General features: G+C 42.8%; 1 protein-coding gene across 1 annotated transcript in view; it reads left to right on the forward strand.

Moving 5' to 3' along the window:
• The window catches only part of LOC134799705 (baculoviral IAP repeat-containing protein 6), a 78,585-nt gene that overhangs the window by 4,344 nt on the left and 56,630 nt on the right, over window positions 1–17,611 (forward strand). Inside the window, exons 3-12 of the mRNA XM_063772141.1 lie at window positions 1,175–1,303; window positions 2,545–2,780; window positions 3,424–3,625; window positions 3,912–4,149; window positions 4,422–7,167; window positions 7,490–7,744; window positions 10,272–10,453; window positions 12,364–12,438; window positions 16,787–16,980; window positions 17,464–17,598. Of these exons, the coding sequence (XP_063628211.1) occupies window positions 1,175–1,303; window positions 2,545–2,780; window positions 3,424–3,625; window positions 3,912–4,149; window positions 4,422–7,167; window positions 7,490–7,744; window positions 10,272–10,453; window positions 12,364–12,438; window positions 16,787–16,980; window positions 17,464–17,598 (4,392 nt within the window). The remainder of the gene's footprint in view (window positions 1–1,174; window positions 1,304–2,544; window positions 2,781–3,423; window positions 3,626–3,911; window positions 4,150–4,421; window positions 7,168–7,489; window positions 7,745–10,271; window positions 10,454–12,363; window positions 12,439–16,786; window positions 16,981–17,463; window positions 17,599–17,611) is intronic.

The raw sequence follows: 17,611 nt of genomic DNA on the forward strand, positions 1-17,611 counted from the left end.
CATTTTTTTCCATAATAAAGAAATTAATCATCAAATTGCTCATGTCGCTTGAGTGGGCACTCGTAAACATGCCTCTATTACCTCGCGTGATCTAGTCGTTGTAAAACAAAATACAATGTATAACTATGCCGTGTTTCATTGTTATAATATGGGCCATTCATTTGTATGTTCTTGCTTATGGTATCTAGGTCCGTAGGACATAACATTACATCTATTATGTATGTACCTACCTACTTAACCTACTTTAGAATGGACTTAATCCAGGTTATAGTAGGTTGAAATTTTTATACTATAATGAAAAAAAAGTCAAGGGGCACGCGACGTAAAAAAGGATGGGAACCGATGGCAATAAAATAATTATATTAAATGTCTTAATACTCTTAATACCATTCTACTCTATCAAACCTCCAGTTCATTTTGATTTGCCGAATTGCCAATATTGATGATTCAAATGTAATTTTTCGTGTGAATTGTACTTATTTATTGCATGGGTGACATTTGTTACATTTTATTTTAACCCCCAATATCAAAGGTTTTTTTATACAAAAAAAAAAGTCGTACTTAGATTGCAGTTCTTCAAAGATTAACTTTATATTTACACTAGCGAGCCGCCCCGGCTTCACACGGGTTAACAAATTATATAAAACCCTTCGTCAAGAATCACTCTACCGATAGGTGAATGAAAACCGCATGAAAATCCGTTCATTCGTCTTTTGAGTTTATCGCGCACATACAAACACACAAACAGACAGACGCGGTCGGGGACTTTGTTTTATAAGGTGTACACGGTGTAGTGATACCTACTTGTAATATATATTATCACAGAATACATAATAGGACTACAAAGTACAAACAGAATTTTTACTCTGTAACAAAACCGATATTTGACAGCAAACAGTCCCTCATGTTACATCCTCTCTCCCCAACGCTACGTCACGTAATAAATCTCGCTCTCTAGACTAGGAGGCTTGGCTCCTAACAATCGAGTGGGAGGTAAATTACTGACTTTACAATAGTCCTTGTTATAATATTTATGTATTTAATCTTTATTGCACAATACATGAAGGTACAAATGGCGGACCTAATGCCTTCCTTAAGACATTATCTGCCAGTCATTTGGGTTAGACCAGAAAGATTAAGTATAGTAGTAGTATTACCTTTTTGTTTGTTCCAGGCCGTCCTCCTGTACCAGTGCCTGCAGAGTTTGGACGTGCATTCCATCGAGGGCCTAACTGACTTCATCAATGAGCTCAAGAACTCTATTGATGCTGAACCGGCCAGGAAAGGAGTTAAGGCGCAAAAGGTAATAAAAAATAAAATAAAATATCTTTATTTCAGAATATTAAAAATTCCATACAATATTGTTAGTACCATATCATTACAGCTACATGTTAGTAAGCTGTATGTAGTATGTGGTAATGCTCGATTTAAATTTGACAGGTCTAGCCTACCCCGCACCTGTCGAGTTGCGGAAAACTGCCCAGGCTACAATGCAACCTATATTTATGTCAAATAAATTACCAACAACTGATATGTAATTTTTATTTAGATTGAAATTGGAGCAGGTTAGGCAAGCTGTTTCTCAGTAGCCTTAACAGAGCCTCGCTCTGTGGAATTGACAGTACTTATCAGTCTTATCAGTATGTTACCCCAAACTAGAGTCATAAAATCAAAATAAAACGGTTATACTAGCTTTCTGAGTGTGACTCGAAGTTTAATCATGTAATTTAATCTTAATACCACTAGGACTCACGATAGTGTATTCTGGGAATCCCGCATAATCGTATCGGAATATCGGGTAAGACCCATAACGGACTCTGATTTGATGGAATTATGGGGGATTTTCGTAATTACCTGACTTTCGGAAAAAAATTCGTACATAGGGTAATTCGCCAGTAACTGGCCACCGGCCAATAACTGGCCACCCTAAACTAAAAATGAATTCAATTCACCTATAAACAGGATTCATTTTAGTATAAGGTTTCAATAACTGGCCAGCCTTCAATAACTAGCCACCTTATACTAAAATGAATTCTGTTTATAGGTGAAAAGAATTCATTAGGGTTCCGTACCCAAAGGGTAAAACGGGACCCTATTACTAAGACTTCGCTGTCCGTCCGTCCGTCCGTCCGTCCGTCCGTCCGTCCGTCTGTCTGTCACCAGGCTGTATCTCACGAACCGTGATAGTAAGACAGTTGAAATTTTCACAGATGATGTATTTCTGTTGCCGCTATAACAACAAATACTAAAAACAGAATAAAATAAAGATTTAAGTGACCAAAGTTAAGCAACGTCGGGCGTGGTCAGTACTTGGATGGGTGACCGTTTTCTTTTTGCATTTTTTTCCGTTTTTTTTGCATTATGGTACGGAACCCTTCGTGCGCGAGTCCGACTCGCACTTGCCCGGTTTTTTTTAGTTTAGGGTGGCCAGTTAATGGCGAATTACCCTACCTAGTATACTTCTTACTAGCATTACTTTATATTATAACAACAAGCTTTTCTACTAAGTTTCATATAATATACTAATATCACCTTACTTTCCAGTGGAGCACAGTCACCATATGCCTGCCCCAGTCCACACTCCGGCTGGTCACCACCGGTGTAGTCCAAGAGCTCAAAGGCCAGAACCGGAGGATCCCTGCCCTGGCCATCGCTTCTGCTGTGGGGCAGCGGGCCAATGAGCTGATGCCATGCTCCAGGGATGAGGAGTCGAGGGCACTGATGTACTCTGAGGCGGAACGCAAGGAGACCTTCAAGCGGTGGCCTCATATGGATTACAAGTGAGTAGCCTGCACTGTAATGATGTAAAAAAAATATTCTGGTAGTGGTGTAAATATTTCTTTGCTCAAGAGCTGGTGAAGAAAAGGGGGAAGGTACTTATCAATCTATGTAATTTAAAAATGGTTATTGATGGCTTTAAGGAAAGACGTATTCTTGATGATGGCAACATACGAGGCTAAAATACAATGGACAAAATGTCTTTATTTTCTGTTGTCAAAATTATATGCAGTAGACCAGCGGTCGGCAGCGTTTAAGAAGCCAAGGGCCACTTAGTAGTTAAGGAAGTTGACGCGGGCCGCACTTTTGTTAATATGTGTGACTTTATCAGACATTGTTGTTTGACAATATTACATACAAAGTAGCCAGGGGGGCTCGCGGGCCACAAGTGAGAGGTTCGCGGGCCGCATGCGGCACGCGGGTTGCCGACCGCTGCAGTCATGCTGAATTTTCTTCTTCTGAAACTATAAATTGTACACATTTATACCTATGTGTTCTTAACATTGACGTAGATGCTTTTCTGTCCTCGGCCGGTATCTGGCATCAAACGGTAATGATAATCGAGTATTTTGACGCCAAACTGGTAATTACAAAAAACACTTCCAATCGTTCAACAAGCGTTCAGCATGTGTTCTATTCCTCCAGATGGGCGTTACCCGCACGCATGGCCCAAGCCGGCTTCTACCACCAACCCTCCCCCAGCGGGGACGACCGCGCAATGTGCTTCACGTGCATGGTGTGCCTCGTCTGCTGGGAGAAGTCCGACGAGCCCTGGGTCGAGCACGAGCGGCACTCCCCCAACTGCCCGTTCGTGCGCGGCGAGTACACACACAACGTGCCTATATCGGTGAGTATCTGTTCTACTTGTGTTGTTTATTTTATAGGGTAACCAGGTTCACTAATATGGAAAGAAAAACTACATGTTTTATTTTTTGTTTTATGGCAAACACCCTTATTCAGATTTACAGACGAAACAAGTCAGAATTTAAAACGAGCACGGGACTTTATCGCGTAAACCCACAGAATAAATGATAGTACTAGGTACAGAATACTCACTCTCTAACAAAACGCGTCTGTTACGATCAGGACAGACATGGCCGCGCGTGAACTGAACAAAACTAATTGATTTCCAGGTAACGAATGCCACAGCTTGCGCGGCGCCCAGTCCAAATGTGACCATAGTCTCCAAAGGCAACACAGGCGAACTTATCGCCACTGGTTCTGCCGAGGGCAAAGTCAACATCTGGAAGTTTGACTGTGGTCTCAAGCTAGTCAAATTCATACACCTCTCCCCGTACGACTCCATCTTTAGTGGGATACTGTCTACAGATTGCAACAAAGTGTGGTCTGCCAGTTTGGAGAAGGATTCCTGTAAGTACCTAGACCTTTATTTTTTAAAATATTTTAATATTATCGTGGCCCTGTGAATTCGTCGTCCGACTTCCCCCCCTTTTTTGCACTATTTTTTATAAATTTAAATATATTAATAACGGGTCACTCACGTATTTTAAGTCGAAAAACGCTCGACATGTTTCACTCCGTACCGAGGAGTGTCTGAGACTCACGGAAGTTTTGTTATTAAAATCCTCATAAATTTCCTCAAAGTTACCATAAAAATTAACCCATTCTTTACGTTGTTTCAGCGACCTACAGCCTCGAGCTCACAGCTATGGCGTTTGTCGGCATGACTTCACAACAAGAAACATACCCACAAGCACAAAACACAGAAACAGCCATAGGCGAAAAAGAGACCAGTAACAACAAGACCAAACCCTCACTCATCTGTGCTGTCACCATAACCAGGACTAACAATATTCCCTCAGACCAACCTATAAAGGAGGAGGATTCCAGCAAAGCACTCTTCGATTCAGGCGCACCAGATAAATTCAAAGAGAGCGTCCAAGCAATGAACGATCAGAACGAAGCAAAGAGCAACCTCTCACCTATAAACAAAATGCTCTTCCTACTAACGTATGATATACACAGCTCTTTAGCAGGCTCTATAACAACAGTCGTTCACACATCCAATAGTAGCGGCAATTCAAAACCGGGAGTCAGTAAGAAAGTATGCACGGTCGCTCGAACGGACGACGCCAACATATACGACGAAATATACTTCCAATATTCTGACGAGGACACGGAGCTTCCCCAGTGCACCAGTCTCTTGGACGAGCAGATAAGCAATGTGATTAATCTTAACGCTTCTTCTAGTAAGGAGGACTCGAAAATGTGGGAACCGAAGAAGATCTTTTTAACGAAGCATTACAAGTTGTTACCACCGCCGCCCCCTACTGTTCTACTGCCAGAACTACCTGAGTCTGGGCAGGGTAGCATGCTAGACTTTGTAGGCAAGATATCGCAGTTGAAGAGTTGGAAGAGCGGAAATTTAGACTCTGTCGGGACTAAGCTAGCCGACCAGACGGATGCGGTCTTGCAGCAAGCAGACCCCATCACACATTATCTCAATATGAACGGCCCGTTGGAGATCTCAGACCTTAAGTGGTATGAAGGCGGAGAGGGTACAGAAAAGATTAAAGTTACCACATTCGGTGGCAGCAAAGTCGGCACTCAGACTGCAGTGAGCAATAGCAATAATGACGGCTTCGACAGCGACCCGCCGCAAGAAGAAGTCGTCTCCCAAGGCATCGCCGTCCAGTGCTTAAGTCTTCCAGGTTTCAAGCTCAATCTTAGAGATGATTCTAAAGTCACTCATTTACTGCCAACAGAAGACAAGGAACATTTACTAGTGGTTATCTCCAGCATCGATCCAGAAAAGGTCAGAGTGGAGGAGGAAACTGACCATGATGGAGACACGAAAATGGATGTCGATGACGTGACAGAACAGACGGACAAGGCAGATGACAAATCTGACGTGAAAGCGTACTTCATACTGTTTAAAATTAACAGCAGCACTTCAATTTTCACTCTAGAAGACAATCCTGTAAATATGATGGAGCTGCCTTACGGAGAAAGTCCTGTAGACCTATGTTTGCTGCCCATTGACAAGCACGAACAGTACTCGTTGGCCGCTGTGGGCGTAGACGGTAGCCTTAGACTGTATTCTCTGCCTTCCTTCAAAATGCTCTCGGAGAAGCGAGCTCCTAAGGGTCAGTTCACATCAGTAGCGTACTGCGCCTCAGTAGAGCGGCTTAGCGTGTCAACGAAGCACGGAATGATATACTTCTACGCATTGAATAATGGCGAGAAGGATTCCACAGGCGATATTGACGAAGACGAGTTCGCTAACATAGACTTTGAGATGCTTCATAGACAACCTAGAGATGAGACAGTAGGGGCCACTCCTGCGCCTGTTATGTTGGCTAACAAGACTGAACTAGATATGAGCGATCTAGAAACTATGACTACCTTAATAGGATCATTCGGTCATGCGAACACTACGGTACCTTACAGCGCAGTCGTGCCTGGGTTCTGGTGTGAGTTGTCGCCGGCGCAGCGCTCGCGCTCCGACCACCAGAACAACCGGACTTGGCGCTTGCAAAACACATCTTCCACATGGGACGAACACGTTTTAGAGCTCACTTTACCTTACAGTGTCTCATTAGCTCATATAGAATTTGGATTCACTCTACACTCGTCATGTTCCTCGAACTTACCTATAATTCAAGTGACGCTTTTGAAACAGAACTTACACGGAATTGGCTATAAGAAGGACGCGTCTTTCGGCCACCGATCGGAGTCGCCGGTATTTTTCCCGACGGTTGACGCCGATATGTCTTCAAATTTAGAGAACCCAGTGAACAGCGAGGAATACTTGCAAGCCCATAACGCTGAGATCCTCGCAGGGCCACTGCTACTTTCCTCCGGCTTGGACTTGACACAGCAATCTGGTACTTTAATACTGACCAGTCCTAGGTTATACAGGGCTCGAGGCAGAACGTTTTTGATCCATATTAAAACCTTATTTGACCCAGCGAAGGACATGAGCAAAGGCTCGATAAAGTCGGGAGAAAGCAGCTCGAAAAAGTCCAGCTTTATCGGTTGCGATTGGTTACACCAGATTTCGCTAACAGTTCGCTCCAGTCCTCATACTGACGTTCCTTTGGAGCGTCAGCAGCGCATAGCTATGCTTGAATCCAACGGCTTCCTGGACACATTATGTGAGATAGCTGTAAGCAGAGATGATAGTGAGAAGAGAAAGTTAGCTTTAGACTTACTCATTTGGGTGATCTCGATAAGACTGCAGAGACTCAGATTGGCCAAGACTGACAAAGGCAAAGACAAGGACGCTCAGACTCCCGTGGAGATTCAACAGTTGGAGTGTGTTAAGATCATTGAGAAACACACTGATGCTCTGATCAAGAACTGCATTTTGTGCGGAAATAGGAGCTTTGCTAAAAAGTGTGTCAAGATCATCCTCATCACCAGCGAGTAAGTTATTTTTAAATTATTATACAGTTTCAACAAATTCTGCTTTCATATGATTGAGGCTCGTGGCCATATGAAGTAGTTTCTTTAATCTAGGCTCTTCAATCAATACGATATATTATGATTTCCTGCTTTCTGGATAGATATCTGTGTGCCATGGCTTACATTTTTCACGAAATCGGTCGAAAGTCTCGTCGTTAAATAACGTTAGCATTTGGCAGGATACAAATTTTAAGCAATGAGATTAGATCATTTCACTAATTTTTTTTTGTAGGGATCATTTATCTTTCTAATGACTGTTATTTACATATTATTTTTTCAACAGGGGTGTAAAACAGTTGCCGAAACCATGGAAGTCTACATTCGACGCGACTCTAACAACCGTCCTGAGCGCTTGCTTGCCATATGTGGGCGCTTGCGAATCGCCAGGGGCTCTCCGCTGGCTCGTAGCTCTCGCACAACACGCTACGCAACGCGGCGCGGCCGCCGACCTGGTGGCAAAGTGCCTCGTGTTACTAGAGAAGACCGCTCGATGCCTCGCAGAGCGCGGGGATGATTACCATCACTTACTACGAGCTAGGTACGTGTTGAAATACATATTACCAGAAGAGGCAGGTATTGCTCAGAATTGGTTTTAACTTTTTGAACGCCACGCCTGTTATATACAACACGCCAAAGTAATAGTAGTTTGTGTTACAAGGGATCAAAATGATATATTTCCGTCAAGGGCGTAAGACGAAATAATTTTGATACCGTGTGTCACATACTGGAGTGATATGCCCCATCCACGAAAAAGGCTCCAGGAAAAAGTGTATCAACATGAACTACAGGGGCATTCCACTGCTGCCAACGGCATATAAAGTCCTCTCATATGTCTTATTGGGTCGACTTCAGCCTTATGCCGAAAACATAATCGGTGACTACCAGTGTGGCTTCCGCCAGAACCGCAGCACTGTGGATCAAATATTCCTGTTGAAACAGCTGATGGAGAAGAAATGGGAGTACGCACAAAATATCCACATGCTTTTTGTTGATTTTGCCCAAGCATACGACAGTGTTGACAGAGATACACTGTACAAGATTTTGCGGTACTTCAAAGTGCCAGAAAAATTGGTAAAAACCGGGCAAGTGCGAGTCGGACTCGCGCACGAAGGGTTCCGTACCATAATGAAAAAAAAAACGAAAAAAAAAAATGCAAAAAAAAAACGGTCACCCATCCAAGTACTGACCACGCCCGACGTTGCTTAACTTTGGTCAAAAATCACGTTTGTTGTATGGGAGCCCCATTTATATCTTTATTTTATTCTGTTTTTAGTATTTGTTGTTATAGCGGCAACAGAAATACATCATCTGTGAAAATTTCAACTGTCTAGCTATCACGGTACGTGAGATACAGCCTGGTGACAGACAGACGGACGGACGGACGGACGGACGGACGGACGGACGGACGGACGGACGGACGGACGGACAGCGAAGTCTTAGTAATAGGGTCCCGTTTTACCTTTTGGGTACGGAACCCTAAAAATGATTATTGTAGCCATCAAAGTGAGCAAGATGAAAGTAAGAGCTTGCGGAGAACTGACGGCCGAATTTGCAGTTGTCACTGGCCTGAAGCAGGGAGACGCCCTTTCGCCAATGCTGTTCAACTTGGCACTCGAATACGTCGTCCGAAAATTGCTTATGTATGATGGGGGTGTAGAGTTGAACGGCAGACATAAGATCATTGGCTATGCTGATGACCTGGGACTATTGGCTCAAAACAAAAGGGACCTGGAGGCCATGGCTAGAATTGAGGAGCAGGAAGGGGTGAAGATAGGTCTCAGAATCAACCACCAGAAAACAGAATATCTCCAAATGAAAAGGTACACCAGAGTGAAAAGAGAAGACCTAGTAGTCGGAGCAACCACCTACAAAGGTGTGGATCATTTTAGGTACCTTGGTTGCACAGTAACTGATACCAACCGAAGGGAGGAAGAGATAGATATTCGAATCCAAAACGCCCTAAGATGCTCGGCAGCTCTCCATCGAGTCTTAGTGTCCAAGCTGATCAGTAGACCGACCAAGATTTGAGTCTACAAGACTGTAATTAGACCAATTTTGATGGGTGGGTGTAAAGCTTGGACGCTGACTCACAAAGAAGAGAGCAAGCTCTTAGTGGCGGAGTGGAAAATCTGGCGGAAGATTCTGGGGCCTATCAGAGAGGAAGATGGAACTTGGAGGCGAAGAAAAAATAGGGAGCTAGAGGAGCTGGTTGCGATGCCCAATATAATTGTCGAGATCAAAGCCACACGACTCCGCTGGCTTGGTCACCTGGAGAGGATGGGGGAGGATCGTGCTGTGAGAAGAGCGTATGTGGGGCACCCGGGCGGAAAACGTCCGTCCGGGCGTCCCAGATACCGCTGGAGTGACGAAGCCGAAAAAGACCTGTCCACCCTCGGAATACCCAACTGGCGCGAAGTGGCGCAGAATAGGGCAGAGTGGCGCTCTCTTGTGTCAGAGGCCAAGATCCTCTTTGGGTCACTGAGCCAGTGATGTATGTATGTATGTATGTGTCACATACTGCTTTTCACATCAACTATGAGGAAAAAAAAAACTTTATCTATGAGGAAATTATTATGTTTCAAAATATTATTCAAGCTAAAACAAGAATGCAAAAAATAACAAAAACAGTGTCCTAGAACAGAAAAGTGCCACTTTGATCCCCCCCTAGCAGGGAGGAAAAGTGCCACTTTGATCCCTCCTAGCGGGGAAGAAAAAGCCCTTTTCCGAATAGGTGATGTGAGAACCTTATTGGATTGCATAAACGTTAATATTAAACGGTAACCGTGCGTAGCGGGCCGTCTTTGGCGGTTAAAGTATCGGTTGGACTTACTAGGAGAAAGTAAAAACGTTAAGACACTGCAAGCCCCATATACGATTGCAGACATTACTATTAACATTGCATTACCATTTAATGGCAGCGAAGTATAGACAGAGAGAATCATCCTATCTTTTTCTTATGCTAGTATTATATTAAAACGCCAAAAGAGGGATTTTGTATTGTACTGTTACTAATAAGAGTAATAAGACTTGTTTGCCAGATTATATTAACCCTAACTACTCTACAGATTCGGTCTGTACGGGCTGCCGCTCGAGCGCACTGTGTTCGCGGCCGAGACGCCCGAGCTGGGCAAGGGCTCGTCCACACCCGTGACGTACGCCAGCGTGCTCGCCGGCGACACCTCTGCGCCCGCCGCCGCCAAACCCGACTACCAGCTCAAAGACCTGCTCAATCTGCCGCAGGATATGGGTGAGTTGGTAGTTTATAGCCCAAGGGTTCATCCACATATTACGTCACAGCAACAGGCGGAGGGGGGGGTCATGCTAAGTGTGACAGTACGTATTAACGACCTATCTTTTTCCTATGAAAAAGTGTGACATGGGGGAGGGGGAGGGTCTAAATCTAACTTTTGTGTGATGTAATTAATGGATGACCCCCAATTTCGAGTCACAAGGAAAAGGTGAAAGTCTATCCCGACCTATCCCAAGACGTCTTTCGGGACAATCCGCGAAAGAGTTCGCGAGTCACTATTTAGTTGCGTGTTTTTTAAAGTGGTAATTTAAGTATGTATCTCAGGAAAAAAAAGTAACACTTATCTTGAGATAAATTAACATTTAAATTGGTATCATGAATAGAAGGAATATGCAATAAAATGGATATTCGCGTTAGTTTTGTTGTGGAATAATCCTTTCCTGGTGCTAGTGACACATGTTGGTTAGACAAGTACGGCTACCACCAGTTTTGACATTGACAGAGTAGCTCGAGCGTCTACGCGTAAATTACTTTCTATACATCTCGCTTGCACTAATATGTGAGTACGAGCGAGAGGCATAGAAAGTAAGTTACTTAGACGTGAGTGAATATGTCAATGTCAAAACTGGTGTAGTGGTTAAGGTGTTCCTAAAACACCGTGGCTTGGCGCAAAAGCGATTGACAGTGATTATGTTTATACAATTTTTTGTTTAAAGTTTGTACTGAGATCGCCACGGTCATACATGTTACCAAAAACTACAAATAGAATAATAAGTTGGTGTTGATGTTGACACTGTTGACTAACATGGGATGACGTGTGAATGATAGTTTGTAAAGAGTTCCGTATCCGTTCTTATGAATTTAAATTTTTGAAACTAATTGAGGCAATTTTTCGTGTATAGCCGTAAAGTAAAAGTAACGGTCAAATAATTAAAATTTGTCTATCTTTCTTTATTCATCACTTTGACAGTTGTGTTTGTTAGAAAGAGGAAAAATAACAAAGGCATTTGAAGTTACCTCCCTTGGGTTAGTTTTAAAATTGGCACTCATGAACTACGGAACTCTATCATGGTGTTCTCCCTACGCACGGAATACTTATAAACCCGGTAAAACTGCTAGGACGAATCGTAGCCCTTACTACTTAAGTCGCTCCTTTATTTGCTCGAAGGAATACCTTAGATCCCGGGTCGAATTTAATCCCTACAACAACTAATATTTATAAATTATTTTGATGTATGTGTGTAAAGATATGCTTAAACTTTTGCACTCTACTCCTTTGTAATAAGGCGAAAATTGTTAACATATCTTTGACGTCGACTGTTCCAAATATATCATAAATAACACACCTTTGTTACCATGGAAGAATGCGTTCCGATATATGTTTGGCCACATCGATCATTCCTATATATTTCATGCTGACTGTACATATAATTACATACAATAAAGTTCAGCATTTACACGCAAGAAATTTTGGAAGCTTTCCTCGGGCTTTGGAATCTTAGCTTTTGGCGAGTTACTACTCTGGGTTTAAGGGCTCATTTAGACGGTAGGTGAAGTCGCATGCGAAGTTTCATTACATTGCGGTTTTTGATCGGTCGGTTGAATTGGACGTAACCAACAGTCCGCAATGTAACTATAAATGGTCAAACCAATTTGTCAGCCAGTAAGAACCAGGAAAACTATACTCGTCCTTTTCTTTTGGGTGCTAGTAGTGTAAGACAAAGATAGTATGATTATCTCTGTCTATGATTGAAACGAGATAGTCCCTTGACAAACTATAAAATCGCGTGCGAGTTCGCGCGCCGTCTAAATCAGCCCTAAGTACGAGTAAATAAAACAGCTGAATGGGCTACGATTCGCAACCGGCTAACCCCCTCTACCCCACTGATCCCCGCTTCCGCTGGCAGGCGACTTGCCGCCTCCGCCCGCCGCCAAAGCCGACTCGCAGCTAAAGGACCTGCTCAACCTACCGCAGATTCCGGGTATGTTCGTATCACGCGATGTCAGGCTTGTCATCTGGTCAGCTGTTCATGCACGCACTGTTAACTGGCAATTCGTAGATCTTATTGCCAGGACATAGGGTACAAATGGTCAGTTAAAAGTGTTACGTTAATAGTAACCTGGCGAATGTGCTGCTAGCGCGCCATTGGGGACCACGTAGAATAGACTGCCTCGCAAGAAATTGCTGCCTCGCCCGAGGTTAACGCGCGCGCGGCCTCGATCCCTCGGACGAGGCATGGCTTCACTGACCAAGTTACTTCGCGCGGCAGTATCTTCGCTTGGCGGCTCATTCTATGTGCTCTCACTCAAGCAATTACTCGCTAGTGAGCGAGCCATTCGCAAAAAATGTGTTCGTGGCACATTAATGAGGTCTTCAGTATCAGGTTCCTGAACGCCTGACTCATCTGGAGTTTCAAGCGTCTTAAGCGTCTCAAGTCGCCTATTACACACGGTTTTACGAATAGAATTTGTATTCTTGCATACTTTTTTAACACTGTATTTGAAATCGGGTTGTCTGATGCATAGTGGACTTTACAAATAAATTGATGCGTTGTTTACAGGCGCTAAGATATAGTAAAAGTGCTTGGGACAAGATATTCTATTCCCTCGTAACTTAGGTTGGTATTCCACCTGTCCAATAGTTGATCAAATGTACATTGCGCCTCACTCTCTCATTAAGTAAAATGTGAGACGCAAATACAAATTCGATCAAATATTGGATAGGTGGAAATACCACCGTAAATTTCCTGCGTAATTTTTCGATGCGTATATTTTTTTAAACGAACGGGTTAACAGTGGTACATAGTGTACAAAAACCTACCATGACCACTTTATTCGCGTAGCTATTTCTACATCAGACTGTACATAAATCGTTTATTGTTACGCTACATCCGATTCCAAATATTCCGGCCCAACTCGTCGCAGTGTCGGTATTCGATTGTTTATTTTGGTTATTCGAATCGGAATTAGGTTACAAGTACACAAATAGGTTTCAAGTGAAAGAATTTACATCCGATCATAGGCTAGGAATCCTCTAGACCGAGTTTAGAGCAATTATTTCATGCAACCGATGATGCCAAAAATGCGGGGGTGCGCGGGACGAGGTGAGCGAAATCCCGTGCCGTGATTGGTCCGTTCAAAGACAGGGACGTCACACAAAGACACTTTCGACTCGAACATGGAGTAAAATTACCGTATGCGTGGCAGAGGGGGTAGCGCGACTATGCTAAGTCTGGAGGATGTTTTGTCTGTGCATCCGATAAATAAATCTGGCGTGAAAAACACAAAAAAAAATTAATAGGGAGTATTACTGCAATGTTCTGCCGCCAGAGTGCAGCAATAATTTGTTTAGTAAACCATAGAGTAACTTATACATAATCACCTTAAACAGTCTTTTTACAAGTTTTCACTATGACATTGATGCATCAAAGCGAAGCGCGAAAATCGAAATTTCGTTATCTGCCTCTATCGATCGAATAAGCAAGAGTGATAGAGAGGCAGAAACCGAACTTTCGATTGTCGTGTTTCCCGGTAGGCCATGTGATTGAGTTAGTGACGCCCTCTACGCAGAGGTTTGCGTAATATTCCCTATTCGTGAATTTTAAAACTATAGCAAAATATTGTACTGAACAGCTGACCTTTCGTCGGGTTTTCGTCTCACTGCTTATGTCCATTATTTATCTTTAACATTCCATCCGCTGTTAATACATCTTTTCCATCTCACTCACTCATTGTATTCTGTGACACTCGTACAATAACTGAGCGGCATAAAAGCAACAACTCCTCTGAAGGATTGACTTGCTTTTATACCCCTCAAATGTCGGTGTCTTTATAAGCCCACCTGTCCAATTTATTTGTCCAATGTCAGTGCCTGTCACTCTCTCATTAAAGCAAAATGTGAGACGCAACACACATTGGACAAAGAAATTGGATAGGCGGAATACCACCCTCACTCACTCATTGTATTCTGTGTCACTCATACGATAACTGAGCGGCATAAAAGCAAAAACTCCTCTGGAGGATTGACATGCTTTTATACCCCTCAAATGTCGGTGTCTTTATAAGCGTGTCGTTTTATGTTTCTATTTTTTGTTTCATTTAGGGTTATTCGCCAGTAACTGGCCACCGGCCAATAACTGGCCACCCTAAACTGAAAATGAGTTCTATTCACCTATAATTCATTTTAGTATAAGGTTTCAATAACTGGCCAGCCTTCAATAACTAGCTTACTGGCGAATTACCCTATTAGCGATGTTATTTATACATTAACATTTGTCTCAATGCATATGAAAATGGTTTCAGTCCAGGTAAAATGGAGACGAATTTTATTTATAATACAATAGAACCAAACTTAGAGGACTAAGTCATTTTGATATAAGTCACAAGATTTGCTATGGACATTATTTCATGTAGTTAACTTCGAAACTTCGAAAATTTCGAACAAATATTTTGCATCTTACAACATTTAAGAGCATGCTAGTTTCGTTACATCTTTTTCATTTCTCGTTTGCATAATTCATATGGCTGCTTTCAAAATTCACATACAAACAATTCGTTTGCATGACAATCATACAATCTTCTGGCATGAAATCACAGATCAATCATTAGTTGGTGTCGTGAAATATTTAAATAAAGGAAACTTTCAAAAACCTACGTTGATTTTTTTTTATTATTATGGCAACTTGAAGCTCATCTAGTAATATTTTCATCGACGTAGAAGAAAAATGATTCTGCTCGACGTTAAAATGACTTGTTAGACAATTTTCACAAAAGCATATTTTCCGAGTAGCGAATTTTCACATCGCATTTTATCACGATCGCAAATTTGATTAATCGTCTTTTTTAATGCAGCGATTTTTCATGTAGCGTTTTTCAATGCTCGTATATTTTTACCAGTTGATCATTATATCACAAGCAAATATTTCCAGTATCTATCTACCTAGGCTTTTCCCCACAAAGTGTACTATTTTCACGAACGTCACACTAAACTAAATCAATAGGTAGGTTAGGTTCGTTAGGTAGCTTCAGATGCCCGAAGGGCAAACCGCCCAGAAATAGGAGCGGGGCTCCGTCTAGTTAAGTTGTAAAGGAAATATTTTTTGTAAAGAAAGTTTCGTACGTTAGACTCTTTACTAATACTAAAAAATTCAGTATGGCAATTTAAGTTTCGAAAGAAAAAGGTACTGGAAATATTTGCTTGTGATATAATGATCAACTGGTAAAATATACGAGCATTAAAAAACGCTACATGAAAAATCGCTGAATTAAAAAAGACGATTAATGAAATTTGCGATCGTGATAAAATGCGATGTGAAAATTCGCTACTCGGAAAATATGCTTTTGTGAAAATTGTCTAACAAATCGTTAAAATGTCGTAAGATTGTTAAACGAAGATCACGTCGTAAATATCGTTAGAGTTAGACTAAGCTAAAGGTTCCGTCACACAGGCGCGTTTTCCGGGCGGGGCGTGAGCGTTTTATATGTAAGAGCGGCGCGCCCCGCTCACGCCCCGCCCGGAAAACGCGCCTGTGTGACGAAGCCTTAAGTTGCCAGCGATTTTGATAGCCCAGACTATGCAAATTATTTAAACATCATAATTTCATAGAAGTTTGACGTTTAAAATAACACTTGCACAGACTCGGCTATCAAAATGCTGTCAACTTAGCTTGGTCTAAATCTAAAGGCCTGTGCACACCGGCTTGCGTGTGCGTGACGTATACGTGCGTGTGCGTTAAAATGTTGGAGCCGCACACGTCACGCAAGGGGTATGCCGTCTCTCATAAGGATCTGTAAACTACAACACCGCACGCGCACGTGCACGTCACGCACACGTGCACGTCACGCACACGCAGCCGGTGTGTACAAGCATTAAAGCTTCTTAGTAAAATTTATTATTAAACCTGCCCCTGACGAATCGAGCGCGAAGCTTATCGCGAGGCCGATATCCACATTTTCCCAGTGCGGTTTCGCGCCTTGTAATGATTATAGGCGGTTCTTTGTTCCAAGACGATTGGAAACTTCACCATAAACGACTTCACATTGGTTTGTGTAAGTCCATACAGATGTAGTGCATAATTGTTTTCCGTCGTATTTTCTCGGAAATGTTCGTATTTGTCATGCTACTTCAGTCAACCTCAATACTTTTTGTACCGAGACTAACTGAAATAGTAAGACACGTTCGTACGTTTCTGTGAAAATACGATGGAAAATAATTATGCACTACATCTTAACGCAATTTCCGCTCGCGATTCGCGTTCTAAGTCGACTAAGATTGTCCTAGCTAGAGTTCTGTATTTTACCTACATTCTGACATAACCTGGAACCTTGTAGAAACGAAATCCACACCCGCGCCCCAAGCCTGGTGGGCGCAAAACAACGGAGTGGGAGTATTCGGAGCCGGCCTCAGCGAAGCGATGCCTCTACACGTGAGCTGTCACGCGGCCTCAGACGGGACCAAGCTGGAGTCCACGGGAGGCCGACACCATCCAGCTGTTGTGTCGACGTTGCCTGGCGACCCTAACCAGGTACAAATCTCATATTAGTTATATTAAAACCCCGGTGGGTATAAAATAACGTGGGTATGTTTGGAGCCGGCCTCAGCGAAGCAATGCCGTTACACGTGAGTTATCACGCGGCCTCAGACGGGACGAAACTGGAATCTACGGAAGGTACCAATCTGATATCAGTTATATTACAAACCTGGTTTAACCCATCTTTTCGACCCGAAAGCCACAGCCAGTCCTTTGTTTTCATTTCGGGCCGGATTGTATTGAATTATGGCTTTGCGCGAACAACAACATACAAGGCTCGGTCACGCGCGTCCCAACAACTCGATATCGAGTCATATAAAATCAGAATTCAATTCTATATTCTACATCATCTAGGTAATTTTATTGGATGGCAAATTTCTACCCCTCGAAGTTGAGGGGGATATTTTTAGTTTGTGTAATTGGAAGGGGTTATTTTAGTTTGCGTAACTAGAACTAAAGATATTTGTTACCCCTCAGCTATGGAGCGTCGTAAAGGAAGGACAGATGAAACAGATGTCGCAAGACCCAGACTCGCTGGAGGACGTGGAAAGCTCCCTCATGGAATGCGATCCGCAGGAGAAATTAGAGTTTACAGAGGAGAAGTTCTTCCAGGTATGTTTTTTCT

Source organism: Cydia splendana, chromosome 18 (assembly GCF_910591565.1).
Source record: "Cydia splendana chromosome 18, ilCydSple1.2, whole genome shotgun sequence".
In the NCBI taxonomy this organism is placed as follows: Eukaryota; Metazoa; Arthropoda; class Insecta; order Lepidoptera; family Tortricidae; genus Cydia; species Cydia splendana.